The following is a 17,197-nucleotide window of genomic DNA, read 5'->3' on the forward strand; positions in this document are numbered from 1 at the left end:
TGACCAACAGTAAGTAAATTAAAAAAAAATATTCTCAATATGGATGAATCTAACCCCCCCAAAAATCTCATAAATCTATTTTAGAAAAAACTCAGTAAAATTTTGATTTTTACTATTTAGAATAAAAGATTCCAGGAAACTTTCTAGAAAAATACTGCATTATTCCACAAGACAAACATATTTTTCTAAAAAATGAGCCTATTTCTAGAATAGATTTATTGACTATAAAACCATCCCCCCCCCCAAGAAAAAAAACCGCTTCGCCCTTTATTTACACTTACCCCGATAATCTAGAAAACGACCTTTCGTCGGGGGCAAAAAAAAACCCAACAAAAAAAACAACTAAAAACCCATTTTATTTCCCTGGCTCTTCTTCCTCCTCGCCAGCATGTCCTTGTTGCTCAGCCAATCAGAACAGCGGATGGGGGCAGGGCAAGGCGGCCGATCTGCTCCACGTCCGGGGTAGGGTCGGTGGGGGCAGACGCACACTCCAACACCTCCCTCCCCGCGCTAGTCGCAGACTTGCAGTCACCCGCGCTGCTGCTCACTTTTTCCTTTTCCCTTGTCAGCCTCGCCCACCAGTGGGAACGAAAACAAAAAACAAAACAAAAAAACGGGACGCCAGGACACGAGGGTGGACAAGCAAGCAGGCGGCCGAGCAGCTTCTTCTCGACAACTCCGGCAGGATGATCGCGGCTCAGCTCCTGGCCTACTACTTCACCGAGTTGAAGGATGATCAACTCAAAAAGGTAAAAGCAACTTAGGGGTGACTGCAAAACGCCCAGTTGTCTTCACTATGGCGGCCATGTTTCTTGGCGGGTGGGAGGATGCACAGGAAGAAGAGGAGAAGGAGAAAGAGGAGGATGGATGGATGGACACGGTTGAGACGGTGGGAGGTTAGCGGCGTGCCCTTGACACGGTCGCCTCCATGATGGCTTACACTTAGAAAGGTGTCAAGCCTGCGAGGCTTCACAATTGTTGCACGCGAGCGCGCTCAAACCTTGCGGTGATGTGACCTTGCTCAAATTAGCTGCCGGGCGCTAGCTGCTGTGCTAGTGAGCGATGACAGACCGGCGTCGTAGATGGAGGGGGGAGGTGTGACGTCACAGTGCAGTAGACGCACGTGCGCGGAAAGAAAGTCGCGCGGAAGGCCACTGGGAAGACAATACAACTGTATTTCTATCGCGCAGTTCGCAACAGCTGGAGCTGTAACAAACACTTCACATGTGGTGAAATATTAATTAGCAGGAAATTAGGAAACACATATACAATAGATACCAGAAGAACAGCGACAGTCTCATGTTGAGTCAAAAGCCAAAGAATAAAAATGTGTCTTCAAACGACTTTGCTAACATTCAATGGGAGGTCATTCCATAGAGAAGGACCGGCAACAGAAAAGGCGCGATTTTTGCTCGACATGGGTAGTGGGTTCGCTTACGCTTCCTTCAAACCAGCGGTCCTCCATATCCAGAATTTGCATGTCGTTTTCCTCGAAGGAATGTCCCATCTTCTTGAGATTGAATGATTCAATGGATTTTGTTTGTATCTCGGTTTCGTTGTCACCATTTCCGGTTTGGTTCTGAACACTTGGAAAAATCAATTATGCCTTGAATAGTGTTGTACAAAGTGCTACGATGAACACAAAATATTCTCACAGAGGTATTAATTAAGACCCGAGCAGCCATCGCTGCTCTCGTTATCTTATTATTATTTTTTATTAATCGGAAATATATATATTTTGTCTATCCATGCCAGTGGCATATAGTGAATGCTCTTCCACTGGATGGCGCAAGGTACAATAAACCTGTGTCAACACCAGAGTTGGGAGTAAGTTACATAGTATAGTACGTGCAAGTCTCATGTCGTAGCCTTCAAGTTTCAGGCAAGTCAAAATTATTGTGATAAACTACAAAAACACTAATACATTAAGCCAGTCTACATCACCACATATTTCATTACTTTGTTAAAGCAAGTCAAAAGTCAAGTAAAAATGTTTTTTTAAAAGTACACTTTGTGTTTAGGAATGACTTTAATCGCAACGTCCTCTACTAATGGGATAGGTCACGCTGTCATGTGACTTTATCAACTGGCAGGCGTGCAATGATAATGAGCGTTTAATAATAGCAGCACCCGCAAAAGTTCACTGAATCCAGAATTCATCTCTTGATGTTAATGTGTGACTAATTAAGAGGCTCAGTCGCTCTGCTCATGAGCCCACTCAACATATGGACTTGTTTTATAATTTAACAATGCAGAACAAGTATGAGTGGAGGTCCTCTTTCTTGTTAAGATTGCCATTTTTTCCTGGGTGTGTGTGTGCGGGGGGTGATTGTTGGGGTTAACGAAAAATTTTATTGTTGTGAAATTATAACCCCCAATTTACATTATTTCTCCAAATGTATTTTTACAATTTCATTCATTAAAATTTTCCAGAAAGTCATTTAAAAATCTGATTTCATTTTAATAAGATGAGCATTAACCCCCCACTTAATGTGGCCTTAAAATGCTGTCATTTACACACGTAATTATTTTGTCCAATTGTTGTTGCAAGTTGTACCCAGGTTTACGTTACATTAAGAGGAACACCTTGTCAGTGCTGCCCCCGTGTGGTCACGATCGGTAAGTGACCAAGTTCCGGCATTGGTTTTGTATCTGCAGATCGACAAGTACCTCTACTCGATGCGTTTCTCAGACGAGACACTCAAAGACATCATGAACCGCTTCCGCCGGGAGATGGAGGACGGCCTCGGCCATGGCACAAACCCCACCGCCACAGTCAAGATGTTGCCCACCTTCGTCAGGTCCATCCCAGACGGTTCAGGTATCATGGAAAAACAAATTGTCAGTTCATTTAGTCATGGCCAGGAGGTTTAGATTCTGTGGTCAAGATTAGATGCCACAGAATTCATTGCTTCCAATCAAAATGGCTGACTTCCATCTCAAATTTGAACATGCGTCAGTCACAGAGACGTTTCTCTGCGTGCTGTTAAGATCGACATGCTGACAACCTTTTTTTGTTTTTTGGCTACATTCCATTCCACCGAAAATATTGAACACATTTAATAGTTGGGGTTGTTGGCCTTGATGTATTTCAGACCCAGAAAACAGAATATTGAGCCAAATGCAATATGAACACACCTCTCAACAGATGATGCCCAAGTCTAGACCTCAAGAGCCCCTATCCAGCCTGTCGATATCTCGCTACTTCAACAACACACCTGACTGAAACCATCAGCTCATCATCCATTTTTGTAGAAGCCTGATAGCGAACCTGATCATTTAAATCAGGTGTGTTGGAGGAGAGGAACATGTAAAACAGGTTGGAGAGGAGGGCACATATTTTCTTCTGCAAACACACGACTTCGTGCATGTGTCATTCAACGTTGCGTTATGGGCATTTATTTCACGGTTGCATTCCGTTCACATTTAAGCGCCTTTTCTTTCTTCCTTCTTTTGTAATGTGAACGACGAGCCGCGAGGGCTGCCACAAACGATTATTTTGCTCGTCGACTCATCACCAACAGTTGTCGTGATTAGTCGACTAACCTTGGCAGCGCTAACGACAACATAATCAAGTTAGCTTAGCGTCGAGCATACCCGAGTAGCGAAAGCACTAAAGTATGTGCGACTGCTTGATGGGGCTGCGCCGTTGATGCGATTGGTCGTTAGACCCCAAACCAATATCGTGCGCGGCTTCTATACTGTCTACCGCATGTACGGTGCACACTTGACAGAGTTGAGTGCTTTGCAATGAGTCGGGCTGGCCAAAGAACAAAATATGTTAAGTTATCGGCACATTCCCGCAAGCAGATGGGACGCCGGCTATCGCAAACGTGACTCTGCACCTGCACTGTGTTGAAACAAACGGTCTCCATGAGGTCTCAAGGTCAATTTGGGCAATTATTAGGAATTTAGATAGAAAACCCCAATTTAAAGGGACACTTGATTGGGCTGAACATTGGCACTTCTATAATAGGTTTGCATATCAAAATTACATCAGAACTAAAATGCCCCCCTAAAAGTGGAGTGATTTAAGGGCCTTTATTGTGTTGAGATTTATGCCGCCTTTTGGAGCTCGGCTTGTTATTTGTACAGCAGGGAAGCAAGTGAGGTAACATTGCTCACTTTGTCAGTTTTGTTGCCTAAAACGGCGACCAATCGCCACCAAAATGCAAATGCACATGACTACTCTTGTCCACTTCAACCTGTGAAAGTAGAAAAGAAAGGAAAAAAAAAAATCTCAGATTTAAACTCTGTGCTTCTTGTATTGATCGATCCTGTTGTAGTAGCTTTTGATTTTTCACTGGTTCCCAATGAATGCAAAGCTATGACAAGACCTAGTTTAAAGTTAATGCACGATAACCCGGAAATATTTATCTTGTCATAAACACATCTACATGTATACATAGCTTTCATATCAGACAAAATGTTTGCAGGCAGACGGCAAACAAACGCACCACCGGTACTCGTTTCCTCGTACTGGCAAGCCTGATGCCGATGTTTAAAAATAGTCTCAAGTCAGGTCGCGGTGGCTTGAGGGGACACGCAAAGGGCAGAGTTGACAAACATTTAACAGACACCACGGCTGACCAAAGCAAGTCAGGAAAGAAGGGAACGTCGTTTGACTTGCTCTCTTGGTCTCCTGCAATGGACAGACTTTGATTGCTTGTTTTAGTTGACGAGATGTTTCAAAAGTGTGTATTAAAACTTCAGCAGATCTTAAAAAAAAGTTGACTTTGAAATTTGAAATGTGTTTTGTCGTTTTGACAGAAAAGGGGGATTTCATTGCTCTGGACCTTGGGGGATCAAATTTTCGGATCCTGCGGGTCAAGGTGACACAGGATAAAAAGCAACCGGTTCAAATGGAGAGCCAGGTCTACGAGACCCCCGATGACATCATTCACGGGAGTGGGACTCAGGTAAACCCAAAGGTTGAGTCACAACAGAACTGACAGAACTTTGCCTTGGTTGCGCTGAATCCCGCACTGCTCCACTGTTCTGTGGTGTTCCACAGGGTTCAATTCTGGGGCCTCTGCTATTTTCATTGTACTTTGCATAGAGCGGTGGTTGTCCTCAAGTGCTTTATAAATACAGTTGAGTTGAGATGGAACACAAAGCCGGTCGTGCCGACCACCAAACCAACAGGGAGGCAGACACTGAGGTACTCAACAGAAAGAAACGCGAGCCGAATCCTCATCCAAAGAAGAAAACGAGTTCTGAGTCAGGTGATGTCAGATGCCGCGATGGCCTGGTGAACTCGTGGGCAACAGCTGGCAGTTGCATCGTAACACGATCGCAAAATAATGGGCGGCAGCCGGGGGCTCGTGCGATTGGCCAGGCGGCAACCAGCAGCGACAGATGCACGTTCATAAAATGGCAGCTGTGCCTAAAATGTAACGCGATATGCAAGCCGGTTAACAAACAACACGCTTTGTCTCACAGCAGAGTCACATATCGTAACTTTAGGTAAAGATTTCAGCGCCCGTTTGCTGTTGAAGTTACGCTAAATAGGGTAGGAAGGAGTTCAGAAGACTTTGTGACAAGACGCTAGGACCAGCTGAATGTTTACGAAATAAGAAAAGTGGCAAAAACAATGAACCAGTCATGTTTCGGTGTTTTCCCCATGTTGTGTCTGCAGCTTTTCGACCACGTGGCAGAATGTCTCGGCGACTTCATGGAGAAACAAAAGATTAAGGATAAAAAGCTTCCCGTCGGATTCACCTTCTCATTTCCCTGCGCCCAAAGCAAACTGGATGAGGTAAATGTTATTGCCAGACAACACTGCATAACCCGGTTGTAAAAAAAAAAAAGGAAAAAAAAATCAAATTTGTAAGGATTTTTTTGGGGAGCCAAAAATTGAGCTGCCATTAAGCTACAGATAGTCCCAAATAATAATAATAACAAAGTGCGAGGTAGCATTACACAAACAACTGAGCCATGTCAAACCTCATTCACAGGCCGTCTTAGTGACATGGACAAAGAAGTTTAAGGCCAGTGGCGTGGAAGGCATGGACGTTGTAAAACTCCTCAATAAGGCCATCAAGAAACGGGGGGTAGGTTCCGCTGAGCCAAAACCGGCGAGAGGCCGACAAGTTTTTAATCAGCTCAACTTTTTTGTCCATTTGTCAGGACTATGAGGCAGACATCATGGCGGTGGTGAACGATACGGTGGGAACCATGATGACGTGCGGCTTTGACGATCAGCGCTGCGAAGTGGGCATCATCATTGGTAAGTCGGGGGTGGTGTTCACCTGACTAAATCTAGCGAAGAAATGACCTCAAAGAGTAGCTTGCACTACAATATCACAACATTTTGTCAACAATAACAATGCAGTCATTATGTGATTAAAAAAAAACTCTTAAAACTATTATTTTTTAAAAATTCTAAGTAACAATTAGCTTCCTTAATAATGTAGTAGTGCATAGTAGCGGAGAAGCCAAATATTAATGACATGAAATGTGGTTTCAATACATGATGATGAAAGCTGCTTTAAATTGTTTAAAAAAAAAAAATAAAAAAGTTTCACTCAAGTTACCACAAATTAACAAATAATAAACTAAAAATGGTAATAAACTGCAAAGTCTGTTTGTTATTGTCACAAATTAGCTGACAAAATAGTTTGCAAAAGCTGCAATCAATGTTGGTAGCTTGCTGTTAGCTGGCTTAGTTAGTTGTTAGTTGTTAATTAACATTGTCGACGTTCATAGTTTCTGCACATTTTTTGTGGGGGGGCGGGGTGGGCTTTAGCTTTTGGATTAGGATTTTCACTTAAGGAATCATTTTTTTTTAAAAATGCACATTTTTCAGGGTTTTCCAAATGTACGTTTGTCTGTCTGTCCGAATGGGTTCAGAATGAATAATTACAGGTTTGAGGGAAGTGTTTTAATTAAAAAGGTCAACTCATGACGTGTACTACTGCACAGTCGGACGGAATCAATATCGTACGTTGGCATATCACTACCGCTAAAAAGTACTTTAACCACAACCTGACATCATGAGCACAACAGTTCTGTCGCTCGACTGACCACGCCCACAACTTGCCCAACGCCAGGAACAGGAACCAATGCCTGCTACATGGAGGAAATGCGTCACATCGACCAGGTGGAGGGCGACGAGGGTCGGATGTGCATCAACACCGAGTGGGGCGCCTTTGGGGACGACGGCTCCTTGGAGGACCTCCGCACGGAGTTTGACCGCGAGATCGACAGGGGGTCCATCAACCCAGGAAAGCAGCTGTGAGTGTCGACATTTCCTTTCTCTGGAAAGACGCTTTTTATGTTGATGTCTTATCACTTCCACAATTCGGGAAGTATATAAGGCAACAATGTGCAAAAGGAGGCAACTGGACTTTCTCCTTGAATCCAAGAGACTTTGTGAAGTTCCCTTATTCATATCGCCACTGGATGTTGGGGAGCTCCACACCTACGATTTAGGGCTGAACAAGCCTTTTGGATTTGTAAAAGGTGAAACATCTTGAGAGTCCAGAAGTCTCCATTCCATCTTTCACAAAAATGCCTCGTTTGAAATGCCAGCTGTGTTTTGTTTGTTTCCACTCAGTTTTGAGAAGATGGCCAGTGGCATGTACATGGGGGAGCTGGTACGACTCATTCTGGTCAAGATGGCCAAAGAAGGTCTCCTATTTGAAGGACGCATCACACCCGAGCTCCTGACCAAAGGAAAGATTGAGACCAAGCATGTTTCTGCCATTGAAAAGTGAGTGGTGCGCGGTTTGACACAAAAACAAACGCAAAGCTGACGAGAATTTTGCATTAACCTCCAAGATTTTCTTCACACTTTGAGGAACTGCTGGAAATGCAAGAAAAAGACCAAAACACAAAACACATTTTGTTTGAAACCTCCGAATGAGAGAGAGATATAGCCAAGCAAACGTTCATCTAATTCAACATGCAGCGAATCTCAATTTAAGACGTTTACATGGAATGATCCCGTGCCTGATACCTCTTCCACCAGGACTAAAGAAGGGCTGAAAAAGTGCATGGAAATCTTAACAAGGCTGGGGGTGGAGCCCTCCGATGAAGACTGCCTTGCCGTGCAGCACGTGTGCACCATAGTGTCCTTCCGCTCGGCCAATCTGATCGCCGCCACCCTGGGGGGCATCCTCTCTCGCTTGAAAGAGAACAAGGGCGTGGCTCGCCTTCGCACCACCGTCGGCATCGACGGCTCTCTCTACAAGATGCATCCTCAGTAAGCACATGAGCTCTCGCCAAATGTCGGTATCAGAATAATGTTAAGTAGGGCTGCTCGAATACCAAAAGAAAAATTCATCATGATTATTTCAGTAAGAATTGATATCACCATTCGCGAGCAGGTTTGATTTCCAAATCTTTACGTCACAGCACCCAACCTGGCAGTGATTGATGAACCACAATGCCGACTTCTTTGTAGACGTGCTCAACAGCTCCTTGCGGCCTTCCAAAAAAGACAAACAAAACTAAGAGTCTGTATCTGTGGCCAGGTATGCCCGCCGTCTGCACAAGATGGTGCGCCGTTTGGTGCCAGACTCGGATGTTCGCTTCTTGCTGTCGGAGAGCGGGAGTGGCAAGGGCGCCGCCATGGTGACGGCGGTTGCCTACCGCCTGACGGAGCAGGCGCGGCAGATCCAGCAGACCTTGGCCGAGTTCCGGCTGGGCAAAGCTCAACTGCTGGAGGTGAAGAAGCGCATGCGAGTGGAGATTGAAAGGGGCCTCAAGAAGGACACGCACCAGGAGGCAACAGTCAAAATGTTGCCCACATACGTCCGAAGTACACCGGATGGAACAGGTAAATAATGTCCAAGAAAATGCCTATTTAGTTCTTGAAGGAGACGTTGAGCATTTTCAAAGAATACAATCCAACTTTAATTCCATAGCGCATTTCACAACAGCTGAAGCCGTAACAAAGCGCTTTCCATATGGTGGAATATAAATTAGCAGGAAATTAGAACATAAATTTGAAATTAGATCGGCAAATCAGTCTTTCATCTTAGGCAGCTGGCCAAAGTGAAGCCCTTTCTTTCTCAACATTTAGAAAACGGTAATCCATGCCTTTGTTACATCTCGGCTAGATTACTGTCAGGCACTTTACTTTGGAGTCAGCCAGTCCTCCCTCAAGCATCTCCAGTTGGTCCAAAATGCTGCTGCTCGTCTTTTAACTGGAGCTCGGAAGAAGGAACACATAAGCCCAATCGTGGGCTTCTCTTCACGGGCTCCCAGTGCACGTTAGAGTTCACTTTAAGATACTTCTGTTTGTCTTCAAATCTTTCAATGGCCTCGCTCACTGTGCCGGGGGGGGGGGGGCATCGTCAACAGGCTTGAAAGTAGAAGGGCTACCGGGACCGAACACCATAACTTCTGTCTTCTTTTTGTTGAAATTAAGTGACATCCAGATTTTGATTTCCTCGAGACAGGACAGAAGTGCTTTCGGTCAGTGGCTTGAAAATGGCTCTGGATAGTCATCTAGCCAAGCCTTGAGTGGAGAAGCTCCATGTGAGGGGGCGGGATTGTAAAGAATTTGAATTGTGATGATAATTTGGCAATTCAGGAGGCTCCCTCACAGATTTTTTTTAGAAATGGACTAAGTTGCTCAATTTCCAAACTTGACGGGCTGGTTGGCACTCCAGAGACAAGATACGAGACATTCAGAAGTCATAATGTATCCTCTTGAAATTCCAAGCGGCCTCAGTGAAAATGTCCTGCGTGATGATGGAAACATTTCTTTTCCTTCCAGAAAACGGAGACTTTCTCGCTCTGGACCTTGGTGGGACAAACTTCCGTGTGCTTCTGGTAAAGATTCGCAGTGGGAAGAGGCGGTCGGTGGAGATGCACAACAAAATCTACGCCATTCCTATCGAGGTTATGCAGGGAACAGGAGAGGAGGTAACATTAAGCACCGTCTCTGTGCACCAGGAATTGGAATTATTCCAAAACGTTTCTCATTTGACAGCTCTTTTTCTGATCGTTTCCTAGCTCTTTGACCACATTGTGCACTGCATCTCCGACTTCCTGGACTATATGGGGATGAAGAGTGCTCGTTTGCCTCTGGGCTTCACATTCTCCTTCCCTTGTCATCAGACCAGCCTGGATGCAGTGAGTTTGCCACAAAACACTGAGCGAAATCAACAAGTTCACCAAATTAGTTGAACCGATTTGTTTGCGTTGAGCTAATAATGCTTTGCGTTTGGCAGGGGATACTTGTGACCTGGACCAAAGGTTTCAAAGCCACCGACTGTGAGGGTGAGGATGTGGTGGAGCTTCTGAGAGAGGCCATCAAGAGGAAAGAGGTAATTAAAAAAAAAAACATTCCGTCTCCTTCATTCAGTAGGATCAAATAAGGATTATTGTATGCTCGAACCGAGCTCTCTAACCGGACGTTAGCCCCTCTCGCACTGCCTGCCAAAGCCAGCTTCAACTCACGTCAAATGGTACCACCACCAATTCTATGTGTGCAATGTTCTTTTAAATGGCCACCTGAAATCAAAACCCGACAGTCCAGTATGTGTATGTCACGTCTTCATTCCCAGAATTCCTTGGACTGAACTAAGACGAGCCACTTCCTGTTCACTCTTTGTTAACGTATGTCATCACTTGTCGTGCTCTAATAGGACTTTTACCCTTTTAGATGGAGGAACCAGTAAGTATTCAGTGACTGTTAGTGCTTAAGTGCCAGGTAACACAGAACCAGGGCAGCGATGATTGTGGCTACTGTTATGCAAGCATGCCTTAACACTGACACGTCGTCCGATGTACGAGTCTGCAGCGTGGGGGTCTTTCAAACGGGAAATCAAATGAGTTGGCCCCTCTCATGGGGTATTTGGTGCTTTGTGTGGTGTGCAAGCATTGCGCTGTGTCCAGATGGTCTTATCTGGTTGAAAGTGTGATCTGTGGAACCGCCAGCTAAAACTTTGGGAAGACGTTTTTGATCAGCAGATTTTTATTGTCCTGTAACGAAGACCCACAAACACTAAAGCTAACGCATGCTTGTTAGGTTGATGTTTAAAGAAACAATGATCGTGGTGGTTCACATGTCCAACCAGCATATTTTACTTTGATCTATGTCCTCTCTCAGGAGTTTGAGTTGGATGTGGTCGCAATCGTCAACGACACCGTGGGCACCATGATGACCTGTGCATATGAGGAACCCACCTGTGAGGTGGGCCTGATTGCCGGTAAGATTCACCTGATTGGGGAAAAATGTCGTGAAACATTGAACATTGCATTTTAGGATCATCCTGAGTGCAATTTCCCAAACTTATTGTGAGGAGTGTATCTGATTTCAAATGTCAGGACTTAAAGTTTAAGATCCTCAGGAAAAAAAGTCATAAAAAAATCCACTTAAGTACAATAATAAATGACTTCCCTTTCCACACTGCACTCGCCCAGCGCGAAAAGGGCCGCGCTGCCCAACAAACAAACGACGGCCCCGGATTGGCCTGCACGTCCATATTTGAAAGTGCTGAAGTAGCTGCCTGCTAGAAAGTAAACGCCCGAATGCCGAGACGTGTCACTGGTTTAGAAGTAAACCGCATCTCCAAGATGTAGCTTCACTCTTGAGAAAAGAAATCCACATCAATGCTCATTACAAGAAGTCAAGAGATCAACAGAGAGCATAATGAGGACAACCTTTAGCGAGTGGCTCGGTTGGAATTTGCCGTGTTGAAACTCACCGCATTGTCGACGTGACGTCAGATAAGCGCCTCCAATAGGAGAGAGGGGCTGGCGGACTCATCTAGCGCCATGTTCGCTGACTCACACAGGTAATTAAAACAAATACAATAGAGGAAACATTGCTAAATGCCGTGGCTCAATTTCCAATCGTACCGTGACATATTTTCAAAGACGCGGCAATTATTAGAAATCTACCAGGTTGCTTGAAAATGGAGCCAACATGTGACTCAAGACCACATACCCAATGAATGGATTTGACAACGGTGCGCCGCATCCTGCTCAATGCGGTGTGAAAAGGGTTTATGAAGAGGTTTGGTCTCCCCTCAGGGACAGGCAGCAACGCTTGTTATATGGAGGAGATGAGGAACATCGAGATTGTGGAAGGGAATGAAGGTCGGATGTGTGTCAACATGGAATGGGGAGCGTTTGGAGACAACGGCTGCCTGGATGATATCAGAACCCAGTATGACCAGGCGGTGGATGAGAACTCCCTTAACGAAGGAAAACAAAGGTCATGATACTTTTTGGCATCCTTGAGTATGTTGAAGTCAACGATTCCTCACAAATGTTGTTCTTCAGATACGAGAAGATGTGCAGTGGCATGTACCTGGGAGAAATCGTCAGGCAGATTCTGATTGATCTCACCAAACGTGGATTCCTTTTCCGGGGACAAATCTCTGAAACACTAAAGACTAGAGGCATCTTCGAGACAAAGTTCCTGTCTCAGATCGAAAGGTGAGTCATTTGTCAGAGTTTGCAATGCTTTCAGTCTTTAAAGGCAATTACTTTTACTCAGACATTGTGGATTTGGGATTTATCCTCAAGACCAGACAAGACCAAATCTTCACATCATCATAGAAGCCTCATCCTGATCTTGGTCGCTGCTCTTTAATGTCTCGGTATAGACTTGGTACAGGTTCCCTAATGTCCTGGGTCTTACTTGGTATCAGCTGCTAAAGGTTTTATCTACTGTGTCTTTAATACCATGGTCTTGACTTGAGTTTAACTGCACACAGACTTGGACAATTTGGTACTGGCTCCTGAATGTTTGGGTCTTGACTTGGTCTCAGCTCCACAAAGTTTTGTTCTGAATTTGGTCTCTCTCAACTGCAAAGTTTTGCTCTTGATTTATGTCGTAACCCCTCATAGTCTTGGTTCCTTAATGCTTGGTCTCGGCTTTGTGTCAATTCCTTAAAGCAAGGGTCCTCAATCTTGTTACTCGAGGGAGGGTGCCCTGTCTGTTTTCCATCTTTTGGTCCTGCTCATTTGAATCAGGACTGTTGCTGCAAGGGGAGATGGAAATCAGGCAGGAGACCGGCCCCCCCCGAGGAACAGGTTTAAAGGCCCCTGCCTCAAAGTTTTGGTTTGTACTGTTTTTCAGTTACTTAAAGTCTTACAGTCAACGCAACTGTATTTATAAAGCACTTTAAGACAACCACCGCTGTATGCAAAATGCTGTACATGGAGCAAAAGTAAGTCATACAATAACAAACAATAAAAAAAAATTATAATGAAGTCAGTAAAAAGCGCAAAAGTAGTAAAACCAAAAACCAAGTTTCATGCTGAGTCAAAAGCGAAACAATAAAATTTAGTTTTGCAGACCTAAGGCACCGCACAGGTGCGTATGGGTGGAGGAGCTCAGAGAGGTAGGTGGGGCGGGTCCATTTAAAGATTTGAAAACAAATAATAGAACCTTAAAAACAACTATAAAATGTACAGGAAGCCAGTGAAGGGACACCAGAGTCGGATTTATATGCTCCCTCTTACGAGTGCCGGTCAAGAGGCGAGCAGCAGCATTTTGGACCAACTGGAGATGCTTGATGGAGGATTGGTTGACTCCAAAATAAAGTGTATTGGAGGAATCCAGCCGAAATGTGATGAATGCATGAATTAAAGTCTAGATATTGACTTGGTCTTAATCCCTGAAAGTATAGTTCTTGCCTTGGGCCCAGCCCCTTAAAGCCATGACAGTTCCATGGATAATTAAAGCCTTTTTTGCGTTTCAATCTGGGGATCAAAGATGGTACCTTTGAGTCTCCAACTGGTACGGATGGAAGAAAAAGAGTTTAGGTTACTGCAACATCAGACTTAGCCTTAAACCGTCACCTCTGGCAACAGCTGTGAAGGGTCCAGTGACTCTCTTGACTTGTCGACCCCGTTTCTCCACAGCGATCGTCTGGCTCTGCTGCAGGTCAGGGCCATCCTGCAGCAACTGGGTCTGGACAGCACCTGTGACGACAGTATCATCGTCAAGGAGGTTTGTGGTACCGTTTCCCGCCGCGCTGCCCAGATCTGCGGGGCTGGCATGGCAGCAGTTGTGGACAAGATCCGCGAGAACCGGAGACTGGACCACCTGAATGTGACCGTGGGCGTGGACGGAACGCTCTACAAGCTGCACCCACAGTAAGGCCACCTCATAGCTGTACTATGGTTGACTCTTTTTGCCACCAGAAAATTTGCACCCTGGGCGACCGCAGCTGGCTTATTCCCAGCTGTGTGAATGATACCGATCCGAAATTAGGGTTTAAAGTGGGCCCACAAATTGGCGGGATTAAAAACATAGTTTCAGAGCATCCGTCCAATTTTCCGCGGCACAGGGCAGCTCTTGGCGTAAAGGCAGTGTGAAAGTTTCTATACAGATGCTCCTTTTCAGAAGTTGTCAAATTCAGTGATGGCTTCAACCCCACTTTATGGATCAGGGCCTTTTACACTGAACATTGATGACGTTGGCGCCATTGTATGGTGTGACGTATTCAATTGCCACAAGTGCCGGAGAAGTGAGTTCACGCCCCTTTTCACACTGGGAAAAAACCTGGGTCACACAAGAAACGCGCTGATTTTACAAATCCTCCTGTTTCCCAAAAGAGATTTGGTGTAAACTGTATATTTGCTGGTCAACTCGCGATTCCGTATCAATAACTTTCACACAGGACATCGACCTCAGCTTCAGACCAGGACCTTAGCTTTGCAAGATAAGAGTTTGTAAAAATCAATATTCCAGCCCAGCTGCTTACCCCGAACAACAGTTCTACGTGCCACCTCTGCTCATCTCTCACCTCCTCACCCTGTTTGTCTTTCCCTCTGCTCTTTGCAGCTTTTCGCGGATCTTCCAGCAAACAGTGAAAGAGCTCTCCCCCAAATGCGACGTTAACTTCCTGCTGTCTGAGGACGGCAGCGGAAAGGGGGCTGCTCTCATCACGGCTGTGGGCTGCCGTCAGAGGGAGCAGGAAGCTCAGCAACACTGAGGCCCTTCCAGAAAATACGACACAAACTTGCCGCTGCTCCATGGTCACCGTTCACCCCGTAAGCCACCCCCCCGACAGCCGTGACTCCCGCTTTGGGGGCCTACCCATCCGCCACCCGACCACCACCACCCCACAGCCAAGGCAGCACACAACAAGCAGGCTAAGCTCTGCATATTTATTGTTCTGCTCCAGCAGCTTTCTTGTATTTGTCTGTTCTCCTCAGTAGCTCGTCATTGTCTTAACTCCGTAGGTGTGTAATATTTGTGTATTGCTCATTTTATTTTTATATGGAGGCAAATCTATTACTATTTATATAGCTGAGGCCACTTTGGGATCCGGTAGGATTTTACACCACAGAGACAAGAAAATGCCTGCACTTTTTATAAATACACACACACACTCACACATGAGCCTGACGAGCCAAGGCGTTGCCAATGTACCTTCCGAAACGCCGGGCAACAAGGGCTCGCTGCCGAGTCATGGCTGCCCCATTCCTTCCCATGACATTTCATGCTAAGTTGCTGACCAGAGATTGGGGACTCAAGTCACTGCGACTTGGACCTGAATTGACTTTCGTCTCCGTTTTGACTTGGGGCGAGGGACACATAATACTCGACTTGGACTTGTGAGGTCAAAACCCGGGACAAGACGCGGCATGAGCTGTGTTGGGTATCATTCACTCGTTCCCTACTTCCTTATCACGACAGTATATAGGAGGCTGTCTAGGGCGGGTATTTTTAAACTGAACAACGTCAGCCAATCGTAGATAAGGTTCGCCGAGAACCACATGAAACTAAAGGGTTCAAAATTCGTGGTGTGTTATACGTAGGTTGACGTGGCCATTCTAACCAGACTGGGCATTTGAACAAAATGGCATTTTTGAGAACTCTTGTCATGTGAGCACCACCACGCCAGATTTGATCTCTTACTGGCACAATGCATCGCAGGATGTATTGATTTTCTAGTGAGCATCCGTTGTACACTACTTTTGAGTTTGTACCATGGAAATTTCCTAGGACGTCCACTTGTATGCCTTCTTGGTCTCATGATATCAAAAATCTATTGAAATACCAATTGCAATTGAACCAGGAAATTAATGAACTGAATCAATCACCTGTTGTAAATTCAGCACCTTGTTAGACAACAGCAAGTTGTGCCAAAAGCACTGAAACGTTCAAGAGCTGGATGTTTGTTCACAAGTTTTTAAAAGGATAAATAAAGGCCACCATCGTTTTCGATTCATCCAAGAAGGTCAACGAACGCTAAATAATCCCTAATTTTTAAGGCAAGACTACATTGATGAAGTCACTTTCCTTGGACTTGACTTGAGAAAAATTGTAAATTGACTTGCCCAAGACAGAATGACTTAGGACTGATTGGTTAAGACTTGCACATGTGTGACTTGAGCCAGTCTCTGCTCTTGACTGCTGATGTGCGCCTGTCTGTGTCGGTCACATGTCCATGTAGCAGGCGGCAGCAAATGTTAGCCTTAGTTTAGAACTTCTTTGTGAACTACTATGCTTTGTTGTCGTGATGAATTCCACATCAACTCTGACCAGAAGGGGTGGAGAGCTACTACTACTGCTGCTGCTGCTGCTGTGAGCGCTTTATTGTGTATATTGTGTCAAGAGCGTGTATGTGTGTGTCCGGACTGTACGCTTTCAATGTCTAAAAGCTGTGTGGAGACTGCATGCCTTTCACGCAGACAAAAGGGGGAAGCACGAGATGTGATGTGTTTTGTTTCACGCTGGAAAAGAAGACTGTGACAAACCAGTTCATGAGTAAATTCTATTTTGTTGTGAAACGACGTCTGCGGTCTCTTTCTTAAAGCCTTAAGTCCAGGTAGCAATGTTTTGGTTACAGACGGAGTAAGTTCACATGTCATGCAAATATGGTACATAATGAGTACTGAGAGCAGCAAACTTTTAATGCTGAGCAGGGCATTTCACCCTTTTTTGACGGTCTGTCCGCTGCCTTCCGGCCGCGATCTTGCGGCCTCGTTAATAAAAATTGTCAGACTAGTGGTCCCCAACTGTGGGGTTGAGGACCAGGCCACTTAGGACCGTGCCTCGGCGGGCAAATATTTTGTTTTGAAAAGTGACCGTCTTCTCTCGAGACGCATGTCAAGATGCTAATGGTCTCAGTCGCATTACGCTAATATTAAACCCACAAGCTAGCAAAATGAGTAAAAGAAAATATATAAAAAACAGGCCACGTACGAAGCTGACTCGGCTCAATATGCAGCGAGCGGCTCTTCATGAAGCATTATGGTGATTTATACATGTTCA

General features: G+C 45.1%; 1 protein-coding gene across 1 annotated transcript; it reads left to right on the plus strand.

Annotated features, from left to right (window-relative positions):
• Positions 1 to 422: 422 nt before the first annotated feature.
• LOC148334404 (hexokinase-1) lies at positions 423 to 16,713 on the plus strand. Its single transcript, XM_088299481.1, has 18 exons — positions 423 to 749; positions 2,659 to 2,821; positions 4,771 to 4,919; positions 5,639 to 5,758; positions 5,958 to 6,053; positions 6,130 to 6,229; positions 7,053 to 7,236; positions 7,559 to 7,714; positions 7,973 to 8,206; positions 8,478 to 8,782; positions 9,728 to 9,876; positions 9,967 to 10,086; positions 10,185 to 10,280; positions 11,066 to 11,165; positions 11,992 to 12,175; positions 12,244 to 12,399; positions 13,834 to 14,067; positions 14,759 to 16,713. Exons 1-18 carry the CDS (start codon positions 687 to 689, stop codon positions 14,907 to 14,909), a joined length of 2,760 nt encoding a protein of 919 aa, XP_088155607.1. The 5' UTR covers positions 423 to 686; the 3' UTR covers positions 14,910 to 16,713.
• Positions 16,714 to 17,197: the final 484 nt, after the last annotated feature.

The sequence above is a fragment of the Idiotropiscis lumnitzeri genome, chromosome 6, assembly GCF_059441095.1.
Source record: "Idiotropiscis lumnitzeri isolate Australia: NSW breed Sydney's pygmy pipehorse chromosome 6, RoL_Ilum_1.0, whole genome shotgun sequence".
Classification (NCBI taxonomy): domain Eukaryota; kingdom Metazoa; phylum Chordata; class Actinopteri; order Syngnathiformes; family Syngnathidae; genus Idiotropiscis; species Idiotropiscis lumnitzeri.

Coding starts and splice junctions, on each gene's coding strand:
- LOC148334404 (XM_088299481.1), top strand. CDS start 687: ATGATCGCGGCTCAGCTCCTGGCCTACTACTTCACCGAGTTGAAGGAT. Junction 750..2,658: donor AGGATGATCAACTCAAAAAG/GTAAAAGCAACT, acceptor TTGTATCTGCAG/ATCGACAAGTACCTCTACTC. Junction 8,207..8,477: donor CTCTACAAGATGCATCCTCA/GTAAGCACATGA, acceptor ATCTGTGGCCAG/GTATGCCCGCCGTCTGCACA.